The 26,152-nt window shown below is 38.3% G+C and overlaps 2 protein-coding genes across 3 annotated transcripts in view; one reads left to right on the forward strand and one right to left on the reverse strand.

Annotated features, from left to right (window-relative positions):
• The window catches only part of LOC136446814 (carbonic anhydrase 2-like), a 36,425-nt gene extending 30,929 nt beyond the window's left edge, over positions 1–5,496 (reverse strand). Inside the window, exon 1 of one of the 2 annotated variants that reach the window (XM_066445414.1) lies at positions 5,275–5,496. The gene's annotated coding sequence lies outside the window, so the exon portion shown is untranslated. Of the gene's footprint in view, positions 1–4,607; positions 4,708–5,274 lie in introns of those variants that run through there. The other variant, XM_066445421.1, reaches the window with a different exon arrangement.
• Positions 5,497–5,702: 206 nt separating this feature from the next.
• LOC136446839 (small cysteine and glycine repeat-containing protein 5-like) lies at positions 5,703–26,152 on the forward strand. Its single transcript, XM_066445450.1, has 5 exons — positions 5,703–6,047; positions 6,975–7,097; positions 11,586–11,747; positions 12,436–12,513; positions 25,107–26,152. The coding sequence occupies exons 1-5, from the start codon at positions 6,042–6,044 to the stop codon at positions 25,191–25,193; spliced, it is 456 nt and encodes a 151-aa protein (XP_066301547.1). The 5' UTR covers positions 5,703–6,041; the 3' UTR covers positions 25,194–26,152.

A 26,152-nucleotide genomic window follows, 5' to 3' on the forward strand; every position in this document is an offset into this window, starting at 1 on the left:
GATACTGCGACGGAATTCGAACTTTATCTTGATATTCTGAAAGATAAATTGTATAAGTACTTCCTTCCTCCACAAGCGTATAAAATCTTATTTGTTGGAACAGGTCTTGTCTTCTACTTTTACACTATGTCAATCAATAAGAATCTAATCAACAATTTTCCCAATTTTACCTCGCGATTATGATAACATAATAGAGTTTGAAGCATTAAACATTAGCGTTGTGATAAATGTGCGCAATTGGGTTGGGAATTCCGGGTCGACGTCGTAAAGCCGTTTACATGTCATTTTTCTAATTCTCTCATCACCCATAGGGCCTAATTTGAACGCAATCACGTCACGTGTTTCAGTAAAAACGAATGTAGCTCATCACTTGAGCTAATCACAATTAGACCAATCAGCAACTAGGATTAATAAATATTTCGGCTCGAAAACCCCGAAATGACTTCCGAACCGATCAGCAGTCCCGATCGTTTGAATTATTCAGTTCAGCAAACGGTTCTTGAATCGCAATAAGGACAAGTGCGTTGAGTAGACTCTTCATCTCCAAGCAGATGTGCAGATGTGAGGATGTCAGGAAATCGGGTCGGGGAACGAAAATAATGCTAGAAGATTTGCAGACCATGGCATATGGAGTAGATAGACATTGAATCTAATAATGAATGCTGGCAAATCCGGGAAAGGGTATCCTAGATGGAGCTGCATCGTCTTTCGGAAGGGGCGTAACATGGGGGTGCAGTGCTTGAGGAGGTGCTTCAAGCACGTTACAACTGAGCCTCATTACTCAGATGGGTACCTTTGGCTGTAATAATGCAACAAGGTGAACAATAGGAACCATCCGCTATCCAGCTGTATCACAACTGCTGGAATAATTCTATAGACAGCAAAGTTACTGACATGCAACAAGAGCACAGACCTATCTCGCACTAAGTTTAAAATAAATATTGCAAAGTGTATGTTGTTTTTTCCGAAAGAAATCAAAATTTGCAACCTGACTCATAGGAAGAAAGCAGAAGAAAATGACTTTTCCCGTCCGCGTTGGTCCCACATGGCACTCAATTCGATAAACCGATTCTGTCTTTTATATTGTATTCACCGTGGTCAGCACAGTGGCCTTGGGAGGTTTCCCAGGGAACATTGGTCATCCCAGAGGTCCTGACACCGCTGTCGCCTCGAATATTGTTGGCGTCCACAGTCCCGGGCGATACACAAAATCAATGGCCATTAGCATTGCCGTGGATTACGCCGACACTCAGAGGTAATTTCTTTTGATGTATCTCGCCTTGTGAGAGTTCTTAGAGGCTTAGTGTTGGTGGTTTGTGCCAAAACGTGATGATGAACTGGGGACTGAAGATTGTACGGGGAAGTACCGGGACGTTAGGCATACTTTTGTTCCTTCTACCGTGTATTCAATGTCGCGTACACGTCATACATATTGCAATAGACGAGTGCAATAGAAGGAAACGATTGTTATCGATTCCATACAAATGGGCGATTTTGTTTTCAGTTTTCCGTGTCAGTGGTCGATCGAGTGAAAAATGATGATGTAAGGACAGGTAACAACAAGGAGATGTGCAAGGAAATGAACCACTGAAGAAGATATGCACGACCTTAAGGTTTGATACAAGACATGTGAAGTTGCAAAGGTATGTTCAGGCTTCGGCGGGCCCCACCATTGCAATAATGACACGTAAGAAATGCATGTCTAGGGTGGGAAATGGTGTAATAGTGGTTGGTGAGTACATGTACAGTTAGTTTCGTTTGTCCATTTTCAAGCCGTCATTGTTTACACATATGCATGGCCTGGTCATGTTTGATCACAAACCTATCTTAGGGCCCGTTTACACGTGTGCGCACATTCAAGTCCGTATGAGTTCCGTATTGCTAGCTAATAGATATTTCTTTGCTTGGTTTGGGTAAAGTTTGCGACCGAGAAAGTTATTTTGTTTCGATAACCAGGCTGTACAACGGCGGGTAAAAGAAGAACAACAACGTCTTCCCCGGAAAAATTTACCTAAACCAAAACGTGCTAATACGCAACGCATACGGAATTGGCCCTTTAGGATTTGTGCGTCAAACAAATAGGCAAAAAGAGGTTTTTCCTTTGTACGAAAGTTCATATATAAAGACATTCTATGCGCTAATTTTCCATGATGTGTAGCCGCATTCCATATCTTTGTAAAGAGCCACATATAGTTGCGCTGGTTTCTTTAGGTAAGGAACTGACAACCACTTCTGTCAGACCAAAAAACAGGTCAATCGATAAGTTAATGACCCAGCTGATTACCGTCGGTGTAAACCTGTCATCACAGTGTCTAATTTACGTTGACATGATCGAGTGAAGAGGTAGTAGATGTAATTACCTACACTACATGTAAGTCGAGGAAACCGACTAGCTGTGACGGTAAATAACTGTCAGACAGAACAGGTAAGCCGAAGGCCTCACACGCACACGATGGTTATACATCGAACAGTTAAATGCGCACTAAGTGATATGATCAATTAAAAAACGACGAGCAATATAGATTGGAAACTTATCGTTTCTGATGTACATGTATCTGTAAACGAAATATATATCTAGAGTAGTACAATTTAAACTTTACATCTGGATAAATTTCGATAAAAATCGGACGTTTCGGGCGTCCATCCGACTGCCCTTTTTCAACGAGAAGTTTATATCTCATTGTATTTCTTTGGTCAAGCTCAGTGTATTTCTTAGGTTGATAACCTAAGAAATACACTAAGCTATGTATTTTGTTTGCAGATACATGTGCATGTATTGTATTGTTCGTCGTTTTTTAATTGATCTTATCAATTGATGCGCATTTAACTGTTTAATGTATTAACATGCTACCCAGCACATGCAATGCCAATAGTTGAATCATTCACTTATATTTATATATGCTTACTGCCCTTTATGCCTCCCGGCATGTAGGGCAGCAATATATATTTATATATAATCGCACGTTATTTCTTATCTATAGTCTAAAGTAAACGCAAACCAGACATTGTATATACTTTATAAATACAGGTCGTCCTTGTTATAGAATCTGAGGATTCACCTCAAGCTATATTCTGTACATATCATCTTCCTGCCTTTGTCGCCTTCCATATTTTGTTCCAGCTTTTTGTCACTCCTTTTGTACACGTTTCCTACATTTCAGCATCAATCTTGTCCGTCCTCTGAAGTAGGTTAACTGCACAGCACTCTGTAGCTTTGAGCTGTGTTTTGTCCTCATTCCATTACAACTCCGTCCTATCAAATTTCCATTATCACAAACTGCTTGCAATTTGTCTTTTTTGGGTCACGTTGTCCTGACGGATATTCGTAGGTCAAGAGAATTGATTATCCAGTCGTTATACACGATAGAAGTAGAACGGACATGGGCCAAAATAACACTATACTTCCCTTTACGGTTCACCGTTAAAACAAGTAAGAAACACCTTATCTAATAATCAAATCAAAATGTATCATGAAAACGGGACTACTGCAAGTTGTTGCTAATATAGTTTTTTTTTACACGCCGTACGATTCAGCCATACGGTGATATACATCATTCACCCGGACGGGAGACCTGGCGCATCCCCGTCTTGTATGACAGCCAACGAATGGGTATGTCATCCCGTAAGGGGCGGTATAACCCTGTCGTAGCGAAAGCACGTCGACTGATGATGATGCTGATGATGGTGATGATTATAGAACCGACCGTCAATAGATTCACAACAATCTTTTCCCGTCAAAGTTGAATTTTCGCGACGTATGCACGACTGCCAAGGAATGTCTTCAACCTGTTGTGTTAATCAAACTCTGTCGTGTAGGTCGTTGTCAGCTCCCTTATCGTAAGACCTTATCGTATCATCTCGACACACGGGGATACGGACGGGCAAGGGTTGTCTGGCAAATGTTGGTACAACATCGCTCAACATTGCTACCACATGGTGCTAATAATTCTAGTGTTGACGTATCTCACGTTTCGACCCTTAACTGAAGTGTTTGCGCCCTCTGCCCGTGACTCGACGCCCGTGGAAGGAGCCTTTAAAATTAAGGACGTAGGAGTCAAAGACTAACGATCATAGGGTGATTACATATAAGTTTATAAGTAACGTTTCTTTTACTTTTGTCTTTTTCCTTTTTTCCTTTTTACTTTACTTATGAATCCTAACACTTTGTTGGCAAGGCAAAAGCAAGGGAAACATTACTTTAGATACGGGAAAAGAGCACTAGTCCGAAAGACCAAATGTCCTTTATTTCCTTTCCTTTCATTTAATTCTATTTACCCATGGTCAACATATCGCCACAAGGGCGTTTTTTTCAATGTGCCCTGCATCAATGTATGGTTGCCAATTTGCGTCACAAAACCGCGCGTGGCACAGCAATGTTCAATAGGTACAAATGTAGGTCCAGAGTATTTGTGCGTGGTTGCAATTCAACCGTTCTATAACGTTACAGTCTCATTGTTCTCATGCGGCATATATACGTCTGGGATCCTAGACAAAAACAACCACTTGAATGGCGGGACCATATTTTTTTCCGTCTAAGCCCTTTTGATAACGTTTCTGTGCCTGACAGTTTTAGTGGGTATATTGTACGATCTTTGACCACCACTCACCTGTTCTTTCAATCGCACTGCAGTCTCCCGTTAAATTTCAACTTAGTCCGCTGACTTTAGGCAAAAACAACCTTTAATCTGTGTGGTCGGTATAACCGCCCTTCCGCGTAACACACCAGTCAGTACCGGCTGGCACGGATATAAGAGAGAAAGCAATCTAGTATTTTAGGCCCTGAGTCATGATTTAATTCACATGTGAACAAAATGTCACGTCACGAAAAGCACGAATACAATAGCCACCCCTTTCCTATCATTGAATGATATTATGTAGGTTAATGTCTAATGAACCTGTTGAATTCGTGCATAATCTGGTTTGTAACCTTGTCGACGGTTATTTAGATTACGCTGTTTGAGTAAACAGTCGTGTCGCTGATGTAGATGATTAAGCACGTAGAAAAGCGGGACAGTAGCTGCTTTGACCCGGTTCAGTCTTTAATACAACTTAAACATTGGGTGGACTTTGACACAGGGTAAACAGCACAGTAATTTTTTTCTCTGATGGCACCAAAGAGACATTCAAAATTGACAGTTAAAGCAGACAAAAAAGTCCAACAATTTTCTAAGCAGACTTATACACTGTTGCTTCTAACAGAAAAATATTCTTCGATATTAATTATAACAATGAATATCATAACGGTAGGTCAGTATGGGCGAAGACATGTCCTACCTTCAGGAAGTGAAAACAGGTGCCTCCCGAAGCCTTTGCCAGCGACTACGCTTTTCTGCTCTGTCTGTGTTCAGGAATCGAAGGACAAGTGTTTTTACCAGGGTGTGGTACAGAACACATCAGCTGTGTGTCAGTTTAACCACGACAATAGTATTACAGGTAGGGCAATTACTGTAAGAACACAGGACAGGTGTGTTAACTTTAAAATAGGCGTCACGACAGGTCGCCGGTTGCGCGATAGCACCAAAACGCACAGTGTCATTTACAAACATCTCCGAAAGAAATACAATGAAATATTTTCATGCTCAAAAAATAACAAGTGTTCTATTTTTAAAAATTATTTGAATATATATCTGCTATTTCTATAAGAAATAGATTCTGTGATTTTATTCTCTGCTCTCACAATCATTTGTCATTTAGATGCGATGAAGGTCAATCCAGGTCACTGGCACAGCATTCCTGACAACAAGTCCGGGTCGTGAGTTGCAAAGATCGCTGCCGTTTTGTCGTCCTTTCGGGGTATTTCAAAAGAGAAGGTTGATGTTGGCTTAATCTATGTGAATACAAGAGTATTATGTGAGAAAATCTGTGAGGAAAATGTAGTTTTAGGGTAACTTTTGGGGTATAATATGTTTGTGAACGATTCAAGATGGCGTCCATAACAATATTTAAAATTTTGGTGGGGTTGGGGTAATGTTGAAGTGGCGAAGATAAAGGACTTCTCACACAAACTGTGCCAAAACTGCCGGTAGATCAAGGTTAATGTCATGTCGGTAAGTATTGTGACATTTTTCTTCCTAGTAAATCAGTGAAAAGCATTCTTCCTTACTTATTCAGTAGCTGTATCCATGCATGTACCCATCACATGTATGGATTGATATTTATTGAACGCAAATTACCATTGAAAAGAAAACTCCTATCTTAAAAGTTGAATGCAGAGCAAGCATTTATGATAATACCGGTACATGCAAATGTAGCATTTCTTTTACACCTTTGCCATATACTGTCATCTTTTCATGATGATGATATAGAGATCTGTTTTGTACCTTGATATATACTGATGTTGATGATATAATGATAAAATATAATGAATCATCATATATCAGATATAATTATGATATCGATGTATGATAATTGATATGATATGTGATATGATCAGATGATATAATGAGTCATGATATATCTGATAGATATACTATATAGATTTATAATGATATACATAACTGTCGCTACTAGTTGCTTCTCTTTAGAACTGTTGAAGATACAATGTCTATTTTATTCCTAAATTTCTTGAGAGTAGTATCCTCTTTGTCACATGTTGTAGTTAACTGAGGCATATCTTTGATATAAAGATGTCCCTGTATCTCCAGGATGTCCCTGTAGCTCAACAGCTCCTGCCCTGGGTCTAATTAGTTGGTAACTACAGTAGTAGGAGACCCTGGTTCAAATCCGGAGAAGGGCATCCTTGTTGGAGTTGTATTCGTCTTTTGGAGGGGACGTAAAATGGGGGTCCCGTGATCAAGGAGGTGCCTCGAGCACGTTAAAAGGCACTACATGTTTAACAGCCTCATTACTCAGATGAGTACCTGAGTTGGCTATACTTCAGATGAATGTGTAAAACAGCATTGTAAAAGTGTGTTGTAAAACTTGTAATGATGATGTAAGGATCACAGTAATGGTTGTTATCATTGTTATTCCAGTCCCCTACTGTGACCCCTGCTGTGTCAGAACCCCTGCTGCCGACTGGAGCCATAGTGGTGATAGCGGTGGGCGGGTATGTCACCCTCATCGTCATCATCCTCATCATCAGGCAGTGTCTTCTGGTAAGTCATGACTTTTATTAGATAAAGAAATGCTTTGTGCAATACTAATGTACCTGTCACCTTAATTTTTTTTCTTTTGTATATGGAAATACTTTGTGCAATACTGAGATTCACAGTGATAGTTTTCTGTCTTATCAAAAGCATGTTATCTGTCCTTTTTGTATGCAGTTCTAGCTGTATTTGTGAAATAGAAAATAAATTATTAATCAATGACTGTTTTTCCTTGCATTGGATACTGAAATGCTTTGCGCAATACTGATAGTTTTCTGTCCATATCTAAAGCATGTTATCTGTCCTTGTTATCAGTTGTATACAGTTCTAGCTGTATTTGTGACAAAAATAGAATTGGTAGAATTAATCAATGTCTGTTTTTCTTTGCATTAGATAAAGAAATGCTAAATGACATAGGTTTCTTTCCACATGTAGCTTGTTATCTGTCCCCTTTATCAGTTGTGTATACAGTTCTAGCTGTATTTTTGACAAAGAAAATAAATCAAATTAATCAATGTCTGTTAATGTTATACAAGTGTTTGACATGTCATTAGATTTGAGAACTTACATAGATGTTGTCCAGCAACCTTTTGCCCCCAAATTACAATCTATTTGTCATCTTGTGTGTACTGAAAACAGTTTGTAACAAAAATATAGAAACAGAAAAGATTAAGAAAGAATCCCTCTTCCACTCCTTTGCTAAGGTGCTGTTTGATTCCAAGCAAGTAAAACGATAAAAACTACTTGGCATACATTTTAAGAATCAGATTTGATTTTGCTGAGAAAGAATCTACCCAATAAATGATTGATGGCTTCGAGGGGCTTAGCCTTAAAGCTCTAAAGGATTCTGCTTATGCATTCATAAAAGTTTGAAAAGATCATTTTATTCCCAAGCAGAACATTAGAATTAGTGCTAAGCTACTTAAAAAAGAAGATTACATTTCTTGCACAATTGGGCCATATTGTCTGAATCATCATTATTGGACATATTGGCAGTTGTAAAGCTTTAAAATAGCTATGATTCTATTGTTGATTGCAGAAGAACTTGCAAACATCAATACTTCTGAATATGAGTTATTGTGTTGGTTCGGTTGCAAGGTCCCATTTTTCTCATTCAGAATCTTTTATTATTGTTTGAATAATCATAATAGTTGAATAATAGTTGGAACACTTTATAGTATAAAGAGACAGCAGTGTAAATAGACAAGCAAATCACATGGATTTTGCCATGGTTTCAAGTACATGGTTTTTGTGTTGAACTGCATATTTTTTCAGGAGTTTTCTACATACCTTCATGCATCGTTTATTTATATCTGTACTGATAGGAAAAGACATTCATCAATCAGCATCAGGACTGATATCTTCATGGCTAAGCAATATTCAAGATGGCAACATTCCAATGGCCTAGCTGGGAAACAAATTGCCAGCATCAAAAGTGCACATTCATGCAATATAAAACGTGTGGGTGACTTTTGGCAATGCTGCTTGTTCAATGATCAATAGCTAGACTTAGTACAAAGAAATCTCAAATCTTTGTGTTCCTTGCCAGCAATATGGGGGCGTGAATGAAGGAAAGATAATGGGATGTATAATATATGGAGTGAATAAAGTCTTTGTTGTATTTTTTTGTTCAAATTGTGATTTGATTTCTTAAGCTTGCCAATAAAAGAGTAAAGCCTAAAAACTAGTACAGCTGCACCTTATCTGAAATCCTTTGCAATTAACATGCCAGTACCATATTTTAGTCATATTTCTTATCTCAAATATGCGCAAAAACAGCCAACATCAGAACACACTCACAAAGTTGACATATGAAAACAAATCAGGCAATGTGAATACCAGGGGAGTGATTCCAAAGGTCAAAATAACAGACTCTTTGCCAGTGTTGTCATAGGAAGCTGTTCCTTAAGAACTCAGAAGAAGTTGCTAAATCCCAAGGCAAACTTCACATTTCCTTACAGTCCTCAGAAGACAGCAGGAAACAAAACAGTGACTTGAAGTAATTGTATGGATCAGGATCTCAAAACGTAATAGGAACTAAGTTGAATTAAAAATATGGGGCTAAGTGTACCCTGTTAAGAAATATTTTATATTTCCACCTAAAATCATTGATACTGTATTGGTGTCAGAAATTCATGTGCACATCAGCCCAAGTAATTAAATGAAACTTTTAGCTGAGGGGTATACACATATTAAATCCCTCAAGTTACTGTCAAGGAATACAAAATTCAAATTTCTGAATATCAGTAAACTTTTCTTGACTCAGCGAGTCAATGCATTTTCAAGACATTGTGACACTTAAAAACAGATGTTTCTTTTAAGAGGGTACTTACGAGTATTTTTTTAAGAATACAGCATAGTGTGCCAGGCTGGCAGTGTCCCTTGACAAAGTACAGTTACGCTTAACGAATTGCTTACCAGACAAGGTTCGCTTGCACTGATAGGGATCACCTTGCTTGGCCAAGTTTAAGTTCAGCCAAGAGGATGTCTTAACCCTTCATCTTAAGCAGCTGCTTTTAGTCTGCTTGTAAAGTGGAAGCTAGTAAATCTGGTGCTTTGGCCTTTCCAGTGTGAACCTCAGGGCATTTTCCCCTTCTGTGAGATGCTTGGCATGGGCAAATACCTCACTCAACTGCTAGCAACAGCAAACAAAATTTAGAAAAAAAAGGGTCAGTAGCATAACCTTAACATGGACCTTAGATTTGTGTTAGACGTTGTGAAACACAAATCACTGTCTCCGTATAGAATCTCTTACTAGTTGTAGTATAGCAAATTAATATTCATGACTGAAATAAGATAGGCCTTTCACTTGAAAGTTTATCTGTGTTGGTAGAAGTCATTCTGAATCCAAGTTGAACTGCAGTTGCCAACACATAAATTGGACTTCTCAGAAGCAGTGGATTGCTCATTCCTTGACAAAGACTGGAGCTGATCAGTCGAAAACTTGTCGTATACTTTTTGTATTGGCAATTGCAGTTTAACTTTGATTCAGAACATAGGCCCTTGCTTGAACATACCATTAAGAGGACAGATAGAACGCTAACTGGGAACTTGATGCACATACTCATCGTTCAAAGACTCACAATAAGTTTTGAATACATCTAGTACATTAAAACCCTAAAGAAATGGTAAAGAATGAAATAAACCTACATACCAGCACGCCTTGATGTTCTTGTTGCCAACCGTCTACAGCGTCAAACCAAACGAACACTTGGAAAGAGTGCTGACTTTCTCAGTAACTCCTGATGGTGGTCCAGCAAATGATTAATGAGCATAAGCTTGGGGTAGGGATCTACATGTATTTACCCTGGAACAGGAAAAGGGAACCAGAGCTTTTGTTTATCGTTGCCATGGTAACAGATTTGAGAGCGTTGCTGATTGATGGTACATGATAGCGAGACCAAAACAGTGTGTAAACTGTATTCTAAGTCTAAGGGAAATGTAGGACTACAATATATCATATGGGAAATACAAACAATTGTAAGAAATCGGATTCCACCTCATCATTACTTCGGTGAGGCTTGTTTGTTCCTCACTAACCAAGCTAAATATTTTCGAGAAAATAATGCAGATCTCTGTCGGTTTGCTGTAGCCAGATCTTGTCAGCAACGGTGCATTATTGATGTACTTGTGGGTCAGGAATGTGACTTGGTTGTCTTGTCCAATAAGTGTGAGTCAACAATCTGGCAGGCGTCAGTGTCATCACAGTCATCGAGTCTCAACTTGTGGCTTACAGATGTGCTCATGCCAGAATCCTGGGACTAGTGGAAGTCTTTTAGTACTTAAAAGTACTACGTAGTCAGGCAAAGCAGGAAGAGCATAGCCTGGAGTCCAGCCTTGTTAGGTTTGGTCCGCTCCCAATGTCTCTACCTTGCAGGGTAGCAACGTTGGGAGCGGACCAAAGTTAACAAGGCTGGACTCCAGGCTAGGAAGGCCACACGAAGTTGATAACTTGTTTTACATGATCCCCTTTGACTTCTTCTCTTTAAATCAAGAACAAAATATTCAATCTGGATAGAGAGTTCTAGCTGGGTGGCAAGGCTATCAGTTAAAGGAAAGTCGGATACCCAAATATGCTATCTCCTGTAACTTCTCAACATTTACTACATGTACTAGAATTATAGAACAAATGATGATCCATAGTCATTTTGAACTTTATTTGAAAGGTCATTTTCTTGCATTTACCCATTTTACGAAAGTCTTGAGAAACAGAATCATTATCATTTGTAATCACAGAAAAACTGCTGGTAACAGTGGTGAATGATTTTGGATGGTAAACCTACATGTTGTATGCTTTTGCCCTTTACCTTTAATTTGTCCTTTGACCTTACAGTCCAGGAGAGTGTGTGTACGTACTGAAGCAAAGTTTTCCAAGCCAAGAATCGGAAGTACCTGAATTTTTGTAACATCATCATGGCATCATAGAAAAACTACTGGTAACAGTGTTAAATGACTTTGGATGGTTAACCTAGACTTATTTCCTTCGCCCTGTTACAGTCTAGAGGAGTGTGTGGAGAGTGCTGCTCCGGTGGATGTTGTAGTAAGGATGAGGAGGAAGCTGGCTGCTGTGAGTGCTGGATGGCGTTTGCTGAATGCTGCAACCCAAACGCACCCAGTATGAAAACATGTCTGGACTCTATGTGTCCCAGACAAAAAGGGGTAAGTCTTATGGATACAATTCTGTGCATAACATCAGGTACATGTAAGTGAGTCGTTTAGAAGTCCAGTAGCACAGCCCTGTAGCTAAGTTCTTGACCTGTGTGTTTCAGCTGCCTTTAGCTGCCTTCATGATGGTGTAATGCTGAAAGCAGCAAAAATGTCACTGAAGAAATTTACCGGTTGTGCTTTAAAACATACATTGTTGCAGAAAACACCTAGAACAAGTTCATCTTGATTCATATAGCAATTAGGGCATCTGTAACTGTAAGCTTTATGTATCTTACACCATTCATTGATTTGTTGAAAGAAATTGATTATGATGGAGGCTCTCATAATGATATTAAAGCATTTCAACAAGAAACTTTATTTCGAGTGTTGCATACATTTGTATCAATGATTGCATTCACTGTATCCAATTTTATCAGTCTGTCAAGGCGAGGATATTGAAGGATGTTTCCCTGCTATTCATTGTATGGATCATATTGATACATCATTTTGTATCTCATTGTTGAATGCATTCTATCTTTGCAGGCTACTAATAAACTGTTTTTTAGATGTATTTATCGGTCATATTGTACAGTGCTGCAATAAATCCAAGCAAACAAAATGCTAATGGCCATGATCGGTAAGGCAGGATTCTAAGACCGTATCAAGATTTGAAAGTAATCTGTGCATGTTTTCTGTACAGAAATGTTCCACTGCGGCCTGTATGAACTGCGAATGTTGCCGGGACTTTACCTGCTGTGGGTCGGAACCAATGTGTGAGGTAGGTCCTCCTCAAGCACAAGTTGATGAATATCTGTGGAATGGAATATCAAATCTGACAATCAAAATTGATATTGCATCATGTACATTTGAAATACCATATGCCTGTCAAAAATTGATGATCAACTGTGACTCATGACAATGTGACACATCAACACTGTTAAATAAAAACTTTTTCCCCTAAATGCTATCAACGGTAATTGTGTGTATTTGAACATGTGTGAGTGTGTGCATGTGTATGTAGATACAAATACTTTCTATATATTTCCATATAATACAATGTATATTATGATATAGTACAGGCAGAAAATAGTCTTAGATACTAAATACTCATAGGTTTGTTTCACATTGATCACAATTTGGTTAGAACAGTTGACGCCTACAGAATGCCTCTAGTTTTGCTATTACAAATTGCTACTTGTCAATGCGAATGGTGACATCTGGTTTGATGTGTTCCAAAGGGAATTCCTTGTAAGGTGAGATAAGCAATTAAGGGTAAAAGAGATTGATAGGTTGAATCTAGAATGCTGTGCACATTCTCATTTAACATGACATTACTACAGTACATGTATGCTTAAGCCTGTGAATAAGCTCACTTTACCTACAATGTGTAAAAAGTTGTACATTTTCCTTAAAAAAACAACTACATGTATTACAGCTGTAGTAACTGATATTTTGACATTTGTTTTAAGTGCTAACTTTAAAGTTAAACACAGAGATCCAAAGATATGTGTAAGAAGTGCATGGAAGATGTACTGAGAAAGAATATACATAATGTAACTCTAACTGAGGATATACTTTAATCTTTTCACTTGCTAACCATGTGGATTAAGCCAGAAAAGATTCAGTCAGCAGTTACTATGGAGGATGGCACCCAGGCTATATACATTGTGGAATACATTTACTTTTTTCAGATAGTACATGTATGTACAATGTATTAGTCTTGAGACACATCTACTCGTAATCGTCATCCCAACAAAGTTTAAAAGATGCATTCTCCTGCTCTGAGACTGTTGCGTGTGGTCTTGGGCAGGCCAGACACATTACTGCGTGTCTATAATACATAATAGAGTAGTGCTCACTAACCTAATTTAAGGTACACAGTGAACTCCATCACAACATTTTCACAAGGGAGTTTTGTGCTACAATTTGTACTAATCCCAGCAACTTGATTGCCTCACATCAAGCAAATTCCGCACAAGAAGTGGGAGTAATTCTGGATAATTAGTATCTTTGAAAGGTTTACCTCCAAGGCTTGTTCTGTGTTGTTAAGTCTTGGTGATTTCCCCAGGCACGTGTACTAACCAGTGATGTGCAGTGCACTTTTTTTCATCATGTCCAGACGGCTTGATTTCTCGTGGGGGAAGTCAGCCTTATTCTAAGTCTTAGATCTGCCTTCTTGAAGTAACGTCTATTCCTAAAATGACTACCCCAATACAGGGCTCAAAATTCATTTTGGGGAATAGGTGCAATGGTCTGCCAAACCTAAAAATTTAGGTGTACAGAACGAATTTTGGGTGCACAGCATGAAATAGAATGTCAGCAAAACGTGTACTAATTTCAAACCCTACTGCCTTTGAGAACTTCAATTACATGTAGTAATTCTATAGCTAACCTCAAAATTTGAAACACATTATACACATGTATATCAAACAAAGTACAACAAAACTTTGAGGTAATATTGCTTTTTCTGATGCTTAAATTTAAAGAATATTCTATCAGTAGACTAGTGCACAATTATAGTACCTTAACCTTAAAAAATATCCAGGTGCACTGGTGCATTCACAGTCAAAAATTAGGTGCACGGCTCAAATTTTGGGTGCTCAAAAGTGTACAGGTATGCACCCCGTATTTCAAGCCCTGCCAATAACAAAGTTGGCCCATCCTCATTGAAATCCTTGTAATCTAGAATTTGGCCAAAGATAAAAGAAATTACAGTGCAAGATGTGCTATTTCTCCTTAAGGGAACAAGGAGGCTAAGAAAGTTATTGGTAGGAAAGGGTAATTGAATCTGTGAAAGTGCTCACCGGTACATTTACTATGATTTAGGCAGGTAATAACATTACCACAGCCATTTCTTGTGATTGACTGCAGGATATTGACTGGAGCACTGAAACAAAGTTGAAGACAGGATAAAAAGTTCTGTAATTATTTTTTATATGTTCGCGGTAGTTAGATGTTAAAGTTTGCAGGTTTCACAGTGACATCTCCAGTGCTGAATGATCACACTGCAAACAATTATGGCACTGTCAGTAATGAATTCTGTGTGCCCAACATAAACTTTAAACACTGCAAGGACCATTTCTTATAGTACTCTAACTGTAACTTCAATTACATTTGAGCGGATTTGATTATGCAGTGGGTAAGAAATGGTCCTTGCAGTGTTTAAAGTTTATGTTGGGCACACAGAATTCATTACTGACAGTGCCATAATTGTTTGCAGTGTGATCATTCAGCACTGGAGATGTCACTGTGAAACCTGCAAACTTTAACATCTAACTACCGCGAACATTTCAAAAATAATTACAGAACTGTAAGTTAAAGTTAAACTAAGTTAAGAAATACGTAATGTTTCAACAATTTTTTTACATACATGTATACTTAAATACTTTGTCACATATGACAAATTTAATGCATTGAGACATTCTCATGATCAACTACTAACTGTCTCTACTTTGTGCATGAAGATTTAAAGCTGTCAGCTACACTGAGAAGACATTAGAGCACTACTCCATGTTTTCAGCACCCACCAGAACACCTTACAAGTTACTACTAGCCTCCACCAGGCTTTCATACGGGGACATGGATCGTAGAATTCAGCAAAAAAAAGGAATAATTGGCCCGTAGAGTCAGTCCACAGTAAGGTTAAAAATTTGCACGCTTGCAAATGAAACCCTATGGTGGCCAAACTTCCCTGGCAAATATTTTCTTATACTATAGCCAGCGTAGTTAGTCTGCTAGAGACTAGGTTACTACCACTTCTGTGGCAAAGTCAGGCTGTTTGTTTTACAGGCCCCGAGAGAGAGGGAAAGTCAAATGTCAGTGTAAGAAATATCACACCACTGGAGTATGCTGGAAAGGTCTATCCAGTGGGGGGCATTACTAATTACCAGAACAGTCTCAAAGGGGCAGTTTTTTTTCAAGCGACAGGAAACTGCATGTAATTGCACCAACAGAGTTGCTACCAGCGATGCATTTTGATTGTCTTCTTAACATTCACCACTAGGGGTGGATACCGGTTTGGCTTGATAAGGTCCAAGTCCAAGTTTAGGTCCAGAGATTTAGGTTCAGGTCCGGATCTGAACCTGGACCTAATCCTGTCCAGTTGATGTTTTGTTTTATTAGACCAATATTAAGCATAGAGAATAATACTGACACGCACGACTATAAAGTTTCTTGGTGAGAAGACATTCAAGATAAACCAGTATTTGATATTTGAATGTTGCACTTATTTTAAATGCCTTTTTTGTCACAGGGATGAGGGAAGACTCAAAACGCTTTTTATCAAACAAAATAGAAAAATAAATTTTGTTCTTTGTTCAGGTTTTTTTGGACTCAGGTTTTTGGCTTTCAGGTTTTTTGGACTCGGTTCTTGGATGTTATAAAGGTCCGAATCAGGTCCAGCGAACTGATATCCACCCCTATTCACCACACACTAGCACGATTAGACAGACTGCATTGTTTAGCAGCTTGAGTTGGAGAGACACTGTTTAACTGCAGCAAAATGGTTCAATGGGTATTTTCTACCGCTTGAATTTGTTACAATCCAAAGATTGGTAATCTCTATTGGAAAGAATAAATGGATAGAAGAACTGCATAGTCTAGTTTGAAAAGTTATGACAACTGTGGGTGTATATAGAAGAACTGTCCAATATTGCCAATATTCCCTCTCTGCGCCAGTGGTTTTGCATACTGTAAGGAGAACTCCATGTAAATCAATACAAATGGCTTTCTATACTTAGAGGAACATCAATCTGGCGCCCGGGGAGCTGTTTAAGGCTGTCCGGCGGGACTCGGTGGACTGCTGATGTGTTTGTCTTCTAACCCAGCAGAAATTACAGTATTTGTCATGCGGAGATTTGTGCTGCAGTTTTCAGGCAGCTCCGTGAGGCGCCAGTTTTGACTGATGATGCTTTTTGGAGGCTCCTGAAAAGCTTAGTTTAATGGAAATCTTCCATGCATGTTGTTCTGTCTTAACGAAAGATAATGATTACTTTAAGATATATGAGACTCAGCAGTTTTGTTATCTCTGTGAGAATGGAGGTATTGTTTTTGGTCTGTGTGTTTGTCTTGGTGTGTGTCCATAGTTATTTGAATGTTGAAGGATGATAGGATGTGAGGCAGAAGCTGGTGTAACCAGAGACTGGCAGAATGGGAAACTTGGTCCCATAGGATGGGAAGGTTGGCTTGTCCCAGGTCCAAAGCTGCATAGGCAGTAAAATGTAGACAGACTTAGCAAGAAATTCACAATAATGCCGCAGCAAGTAAATCTTATGCATTACATCCTCTCTGCAGATTCAAATTTAATAAGAGATTGCGTAAAAAACACACAATGTGGGCAACAGAAATATGATGCCTACACTTTCAAATTTAGATTAGAGCCCTTCAAATCAACCTTGTAACAGGAATTGAAGCAATAAAACACTATGAAATTTTAATTGAAAAGTGATGAGACGTTAATTTGATGGCGGCCCAGCCCGGCCCTGCCGCTAGCGCGCCGTATCAAGTTTGAAGTAAAATCACGGCGTAAAATACGAGTCATCTACGCTACGTAAGCAGAATTTTCACGGGAAAAAAATTAAAGGAATAGATTCTCCACCGAATACAACCACAAATGGCGGCAAATGGCGGCAAATCACAGCGTAGGGACTCAAATGCTCGGGTGAAAATCTTGTTTTTCTTTACGTATTTTTGCTCGCTTTCTTGAAAAACAGGTTTTTTATGAGATCAACGTATGTCAGAGGCACCGATATCGATTGTTTGCAAGCATAACAATAGCAAGAAACAAAAGAGTGTGATTGTACAACGGTAGACGGCGTCCCCAAGCCCGTAACAACAATGCAAAGCCCAAATTGTGGCGTGTATCTCGATAATTATTTTCTGATTTCTCGGTAAATTACTACTGTATGTGTGTAGCGGTCGGGAGTAGCGACGCCGCTCGGCCAAACTTCTGCGAATCATATGTAATATCACTTGTTTACACGTATGTACTGTGTAAAAGTTTGTCATGTTTTACACAATCGCGTGCATTGTTTATGTGTCGCTTTTCCCTGAAGTCGAGCTCACTCGTAAATGTGGGAAGGGGGGCAAAAGTACGATAAACATATCCGCGGGGAAATTGATTCGCGGCGCAGAGGTCGCCGCGGATTCCGCGATTCTAATTATACCGCGGATCTAAGTAGACTTACAGTATGTAAAGATAGTTTAACTTAGTTAACTTACAGTAGGAGTTTCACATGCAGTCATATACATTGTACATTGTATCTCAGACAAGACAATTGTCATATATGATGCAGAAAGTTTCCTTATTATTATTACCTCAGAGAAAATGGAGGTATAGTTTTCAGTCTGTGTGTTTGTTTGTCTTGGTGTGTCCATAGTAACTGTTATATCCCACTGTCCAAGTCTGTTCCCAGTTGAGTCATAACCATTGACTCACATCCTGGCAGTCTGCAATATTGAAAGGCTGGTTTGGCCCGGCTCCATAGTTGGTGTAGCAGGCTTGAACTAGGTCCAAAGTCCCGCAGGAAGAGACGAAAATTCTTGGAAAGAATTAGGGAGATATTCACAGAACGAACAAAACAAAATATTCACGAAACCTCTTTTAAAAAACATTTCAAGGAGTATATAATTATGAGATCTTCAATTTCTTGTTTACTTACAGTGTACATCTTGTGTAGTAGCTTAAAATAGATTATAAAAGTTTATGTTTGATGGATTGTGATGAATCAGATGTAGGTAGACACTGCACTCTGCAGTTCCACTTTGTGACATGATGACTGATTTTAAGTATCAAATAAGCCTAAAAATGTCCACTCTTATTGGCAGATATGTTAAAGCTTTCTTTTACATCTACTTTGTCATTTCCATATCGCTAGTCTTCCTCACAGGGCTCTCCAAATTGTATGATACCTGACTGTTATACTTTCTTCATTAAAGAATGATTAACAAGATTAAGGCAGTAGCTGACAGGACCTAATTGGTGGATAGGAAGCACCCAACCAGAGACTCCTGATGCTTGAAACACTTAAGAACAAGAAATGACTGCTCAGCCCTCGAGGGGTGATAAAGCTCCAAGAACTCATGCATAAATTCACTCCACCAGATCAATGTGTCTTCCCACATAGGTCCCAGGGAAATTGCTCAAGTTTCAAATCCTTCACCGGTAGTGACAGTTAGTTAGGTCCTGAAGGATGGGTGTGTTGTCATGTTATTCCCAGCTGAGTTCTATGGAATTTTCATGGGGTTACTTTGCAAATAATACGAGCCCTGTGGCATCCTTGTCATCATTTGGTTCAAGGACTTAATCATTCAGTTGAAGCTAGAATTTGCTTTTCTACAATTTCTAGCAGTCTGTAGGCCTACAGTAGTTGCTACGTGTATTTGAAATTAGCTATTCTCCTATCCAAAAATTGACAGTAGTATGGGATACATGTCATGGAATCAAAGAATTAAAGGAAACGTGCAACTTGTTATGCTGTCACTTTATAGCTTGAATCTTTGTAGTTCTTTTAGATTTGCCCCAAAATACACTGTCTGTACAATATAAAGGATACTAAGTTAGCTTCCTTTACAGACCTTCTAGGTACAGCATTTATCTACTAGTAGGAAGTGCTGATTTGCTATTTTCAACATGGCCCAGGTTCTCTAATCATTATAGTTATATTTTCAGTAGCATTTGTCTGTCTCTGTCTGTCTGTCTTTCTGTCTGTTGGTCAACAAGATAACTCGAGAATGGCTAGATGGATTGGTTTCATATTTGGTGCGATGGTAGGGTGTGACCAAAACTGGAAATTATGAGATTTTGGGTCCCCTAGCGGCTTCCCTAGGTACTGCAGCGGAACCTCCGGTTTTGATATCTCGTTATAAATGCAGTATTTTGGGAGGGAGCCCTGATTAATGCTATTTTCAACATGGGCCAAGTTCTCTAATGCAGGGAGAGATCGTTTCCATGGCCCTAGGCTCTATGCATTAGTGCACATGGCCCATGTTGAAAGTCACAAATCAGCCCTCCCCCAGAAATACTCGCTGGCCTTACCTATAAGGACTGTGAAGGAAGCTAGCAATAACTCAGTAAAGTTGGGATGCCAAAGCTTGACATAATAAGGGGAGTGACCCAAAGATGTAAAGGTGCTTTGTCTGAAAAGGCAGGTACTCGATAAAAGTTACAATGATTGAAAACACTTGGCATCTAGTTGCGGGTCGAGCATTGATTCCACGGTCCTACATGGCTTGTCAAGTTTTTCAGCAATCAATGCAAGCCATCCTTCTCTGAGATGGAGTGTGTGGGAAGCCTAGGAGGTGATGTCTCTCATCCTGTTGTAGGGTTAATGATGCAGTGACCCCCAGTAACTGTGCTGTTTGTGGTTGACCTGACATAACCCCAGTAAAGTTTCTGTGTCTTACAAGATGTACAAGGTGTACGGATGAAGTGGAATATATAGTACGTCATTGTACATGCACTGCATGCTAATAGAATTTGAGGAAGTGGTTTTCTGTCTTGCCAAGCAGTCTGAAGGGCCTCCTTCAAAATGCATATTGATAGTGCATCTTGGATCATGCTAGTAGAAGAAGAAATAGATCATTATGTATTACTTTTTTATTAGCCTTTTAAGTGAGACACTCGAGTTACATACTTGAAAGCTCAGTATAATGGAACCCAGCTCTTACAAGCTTTTTCAAGGCTGCATATTACTTCCGGTAGAAAGAATAAATGTTAGAGCTATGATTGAACAATACTTTAAAGATTATATACACTCTTCTGATTTCTTATGGTCTAGTGCCATCTCTGTCATCCTCATACCAGGATATGATATTTACAAGTCTGGATGAAAAATTTAAAAAGCAAAGATAAAATGTACTGGACTGGAAGGGGAAGTTGGTTTGAAGGAATACTTATTAACTTTTTTATTATAGGACATCAGTTAAGCTCACAGTAGCCTCATACCTTTTACAATAACTCATCGTATGCTTTTTTGGTTATAATGAAAAGGGAATCAGTATTTTAGCCTCAGGCTTAGCTTTGTAGCTTTTGATGGTAATCATGAAAAAGTACAGAAGCCCATTCATCTTCTATTATCTTTAGAATACTCATATATGGAGAAAGCTTCATTTTTATGCGCCAAATGACAGTTACTCAAGCAACTGGATAAGATTTTTAAACAGTCAGACGTTTCAGACAGCATCCGCTGTCTTTCATCAGTGACAAGGTCTTGACTTAGTCCTCTATTGAACCATCCTAAATAAATGTCCTCAATGGAAGACTAAGTCAAGACCTTGTCACTGATGGAAGACAGCGGATGCTGTCTGAAATTTCTGACTGTTTCAAAATTCATGAGTAACTGTCATTTGGCATATCTTATTACCTGGATGTCTAACCTTCATCAGCGTTTCATTGGTATGGTCATTGTGCACTGGTGGTAAATCAAACCCCCTTGGTACATGTACCTTGTCCACCACTATTTTCTTCATCCGCAATTCTGAATTGTTTTAGAGCATTGTAGAATGATAGTGTATCAAGAATTCATTTGAAAATAATGACCTAACAAGTATAAGCTTTAAATGTTGAAGCAGGCAATTTGAAGGCGGACCCAATGTGGATGATAGTTTTATTTTGAGCTGTAAGCAGTAATCCGTTATTTCAGTCACGGTTTTGTATGACTCCACCCTAACTGTGATGTACCCAGTAGATATGACCTCTGTATGAAGGTCAGACGTTATTCCAACATCTCCTACATTACGTTAAGTTCAATATCAACCAATCATTAGAAATAAATCATCATTTCCCCTAAGCAAACATTGTGCTTCATCGGCTGCTGAGTCATATAATAGTGCCTGGTACCTTCAATGCACTCCCTTCATTGATTTACCCATCAAAACCACAAGTTGTCTTTTGTGCCAACTGCATGGTTATTATAAGGAAAATCAATTTTTTTCTCTCTCATGTCAATACTGTTCGTAGAAAGATAATTTTGTTCTTCTGGCACATGACCTTATCTTTTTGGTGCTCTTTACACTACCAAAAATCTTTTTTCTTATTTTTACCTTTGCCGAGAAGGTTATGCAGAGGGTAGCGTTTGTTTGTTTGTCTGTTTGTAGTGGCACAGGATAACTCGAGAATGCCTTGATGGATTGTTTTGATATTTGGTATGTTGGTAGGTTTTGATGAGACCTAAAAACGATTAGATTTTGGGCCCCCTAGCGGCTTCTTACGGTACTGCAGCGGAACTTCCTGTTTCAATATCTCGTGTTCTGGACATACTATGGAACTTATTTTTTGAGTGGTAGATAGATCTGTGGACAGAGAGTAAGTGGTGTGGGTTTGGGCCCCCTAGCGGCTTTTTTGGAACTGCAGGAGCAGGTTTTGCATCTGACTTTGAAAGGGAATAACTCAAGAAGGGCTAGATGGATGGTAATGATTTTTGGTAAGTAGATAGCTTGAGTTATGATGTACATGATTAGATACTTCTTATGCAAATCAGTATCTAATTTGCACAATTAATGAGGAAAGTTTACACATCCGCCAGATTCCATGATAGGATTCTTAAACATGTGATATATGTAACTGAGGAAGAGAGAAATATCAATTGATATGAACTATGCAAATGAAGACCTCATTTGCATAATTAATGAGAAAATACTATTATTCAAGATGGCCTTGATGGATGGTCATGATTTTTGGTATGTGGATAGCTTGTGTGATGCTTAGTGTGATTGGATGATAATTATGCAAATCAGATTCTAATTTGCATAATTAATTAGGCAACTAAAAAAATCCGCTTTGTTCCATGATATGACTATTCAAATTGTAACCGAGGAAGAAATGACTGTTAAAGATAGAAATATGCAAATGTGGGCCTAATTTGCATACTTAATGAGTTTGCATACTTCTATTATTCCACACTGGCAAATGACAACAATTTCATACATTTAATACTTTTTTGTGGCATCGGAAAGTTATGTGAATGTGAACATCGTTGAATCAAATTATACTAATAAGGACCTCATTTGCATAATTGATGATAAGTATTAGCATAACCTTCTTTGTTAAGCTCATAATTTCTTAAACTCATATGATTTATAATTGATGAAAAACACTCCTTATACGTCAGTCATAAAGGTTAAAATCATTTGGCGAAGGTGTGAGGTCGTGGAACTCTAGTTTCTTATTTTTCTTGTTTTGTTGAGAAAGATTTTCTTATACAAAGAAAAACAAGAAAATTCAAGAAACCTTCTGCGAAAGTCTTTTAATGTCAATTCTTACACAAAGAATTATATTCTTTTTTTTTCTGAAGTTAAGAAAATATTTCTAGCAGAAAAATAAGAAAAATTCTCTTTCTCAGTCTTACTATACGTCTTACTATGATTTCGTTTGGCTAAATGTTTTATTCTTACAGATTCTTTTCTTAAGATATTTTTTCTTGAAAATTTGATTCTGCTAGAATAATTTTCTTGGTTTAAGAAAGTTCAAGAAAAGTATTATTGGATGCAATTGTTGTTTGTGTTTAAAATAGAGATTCTTGTTTGTGCTTAAAACTGGGATTCTTGTATACAGAATAATATTCTTGCTGACAAAAATTTTCTTTGTAGAAGGAAAGACAAGAAAAATAAGAAAAGCGATTTTTGGTAGTGTATTCGTAGTCATGGAAAGGTTTGGAGCAAGTTTGACAAAGTACTGGTGTCTAGTGGTGAGTGAGTGAGTAGATCATGCATGGTAAAGCCGCATATACCAAAGGAGGGTCATAATGATGATAAGTGGGCACTTTGGATAATTGATCTCTGGTCTCTATTGAACCACCGGCTTCTGCAGGAACTGTCTACTTATGAAGCAATATCTGGACAAAGTATCAGACTCTGGTATCGGCATCAAGCCAAGAAAGCACTCCAAGTTACTGGACTGTCTGAGACATTTAAGAGAACTTCTGAATTCTATTCACCACAAGTTAGAAGATCCTGCTTATATGATATACATGAAACTGATGCAACTTTAGATGAATAATTCACACAGGCTAACAGATGGAAGGACATACTTGGACATGTCAGAAACTTTTTTCTGATAAAGACTGAGGTCCTTTTTAAAGCAGTGGCAATAACTAGTAGATAATTTTACATCTACCACTACTACAACATTAACGGTATCAGTTCCGTGACAAATCACAACTGACAATATTGGTGGCTAATAACTACAAAACTCTGATCCAACAATACCAATAAATACATGTGAATTGCTGTACATGACAAGAATTTCAAGTTGTAAGCTAATGAGTACAGAAGGACATCCTATTTTAGAGCTGGCGCTGTGATATTTATGGAGGAATCATTTATGAATATTAGGAATGGACAGAGAAGGATTGTTGTGGGGTGGGAAAGGGTTGTGTGAAAATTTTGATAAACCTCTGCATGCAAAGTAGTGGACCGAAACTGAAGGAAAGAAATGAAAAGCAGAAATGTTGAAATGTTAACAAACGGTTGGCCTGAAGAAAAAAAAATGGTGTATCAATATTTTTACCCATGCTATTCTATTGATTATTTCTAGTAAATCTCTTGTAAGAAAAGGTAAGAAATGAAAAGTAAGGAAAGTGAATAGATATAGCTAGGAAAATATCATTGTCAGGTAGGATTTTAGTGGGAATATGTATGATTATGCCCTCCTACAGGTTTGATACCATTGAGAAAGCCTGTCAACACTTTTTTTTACTGTCTTCTTGTTCTACCATTTATTTTTGTTGCCCCCCCCCCCCCCCCCACACACACAATCTCACATACTGTAATCAGCATCATTCCTTGTAGAAGTCCATGAATCATCAGATATATGAAGATTTCCTCTAAACCACTGTGGCTGTTTTTTTCAGCAGCCCCTGTCAGAACCTGATGCCACAAACATTTAGCAGACTGCATTTCAAGAACACTAACTTATGCTTTTGCTGCGTATTTACCCCCTGAATTTATAATCATATGATACATCTCTTCGCTCAAATTCGATCAAATTCGAAACAAATGAAGAAAATCCACTCAATTTTAAGTAATCCTGCAACAAACCCATGAAGAAATCATTGTAAAACAAAGCTCACAGTTTTTCCTAAGAATAAATCCAGGCAGATACTAATACATTGTACCTCTAAGAACAGTGACTGTTAGGCAGAATCTGATGGAACAATCACTTAATACATGGCTGCAAATATCCAGTAGCCTGGGTGCCTTCCAATTTACTACCTGGGCTCCTATACTCGCTTTCCTTAACTTTTTTTAGGGAAGCAAGTATAGGAGCCCTGGTAGTAAATCGGATGGAACACAGGCTACATATCCAGTTCTTGTTCCTAAGATATATTGCCTAGCAGATGTTGCCTAACTGTACATGTATGTTCCTGTCCACAGTGTGGGGACTGTGACTGTGCCTGCGCATGCCAACCACCAGAGTGTGAGACCATCAACTTCCTCTGTTTTGAAGTCAGGTTAAAGTAGACATGGAGACCTGCAAGGTTATTGTACTCTATTTGTCGAGAATTACCTCAAATGAAGACACCAATGCATATCAGTTGTTTTCTCTGCAAGTCATCTGGCCGCATAGAATTAAAAGATGCTTGGAAGGAACACTCCACTGCTTTCCAATTAGGATACAAGACTAGGAGAAATTATCCACTGTTGGCCAATGAGAATTCAGGAGAGAAAGAAGTGAGCCACCTTTGTCTGATGAGGATGAACGACACATGGAATCTCTGAACCAAGTAAGACTGAGAAGATTCCAAACCATATCAGCTTCTCATTGGTTGCTTCTCTACCAATAAAAGAGTGGATTTAGAATGTATTTTTGATAGTTCTATCCAAGCAATGCCTGTTAAGTGCTTCAGAATGTACTTAGCATGCTGCTTACAAATGTACATTGCTATGGATACCATTCCATCAGCTTCAACTTGGGACCAAATATGTACATAGAGTCATGGTCTTCTCATTATTCTGTTCCAAAGGTATTCCCAGTTTTTAAAGCTGAAGTTTCCAGATATACATTGCAGTATTTTCGTAACCCATACAAATTTAAAGTTGCAAATAGAATTCTACCAGTTGCATAAGGTTGATAATAAGAGCATAACTGTTTTTAGTATCACTGTTCACTAGAAACAATATGAGCATTTGGTTTGAATTTCAGTGTATTACTGGTTTGTAAGTACTGTTTTAACTGCTCACTGTAACACAGTTTTATCATTCTTTGAACAGCTAGTAACAAAATGCCAGCCTTATCTGTGGTAGATGTGTGTAACATTTGTAATTGTTCTTATTGGTTAGAATTGGATACAGCTCTGATATTTTTGATGAAATATATTTTAACATTTTAATGGTATTCTATTCAACTTTGGTGATTTTATTATACACCTATTATTTAGCTTCTAGCACTTTTGAGGGAATATAAAAAGTTTGAATAGAAA

The sequence above is a fragment of the Branchiostoma lanceolatum genome, chromosome 1 (genome assembly GCF_035083965.1).
Source record: "Branchiostoma lanceolatum isolate klBraLanc5 chromosome 1, klBraLanc5.hap2, whole genome shotgun sequence".
Lineage (NCBI taxonomy): Eukaryota > Metazoa > Chordata > Leptocardii > Amphioxiformes > Branchiostomatidae > Branchiostoma > Branchiostoma lanceolatum.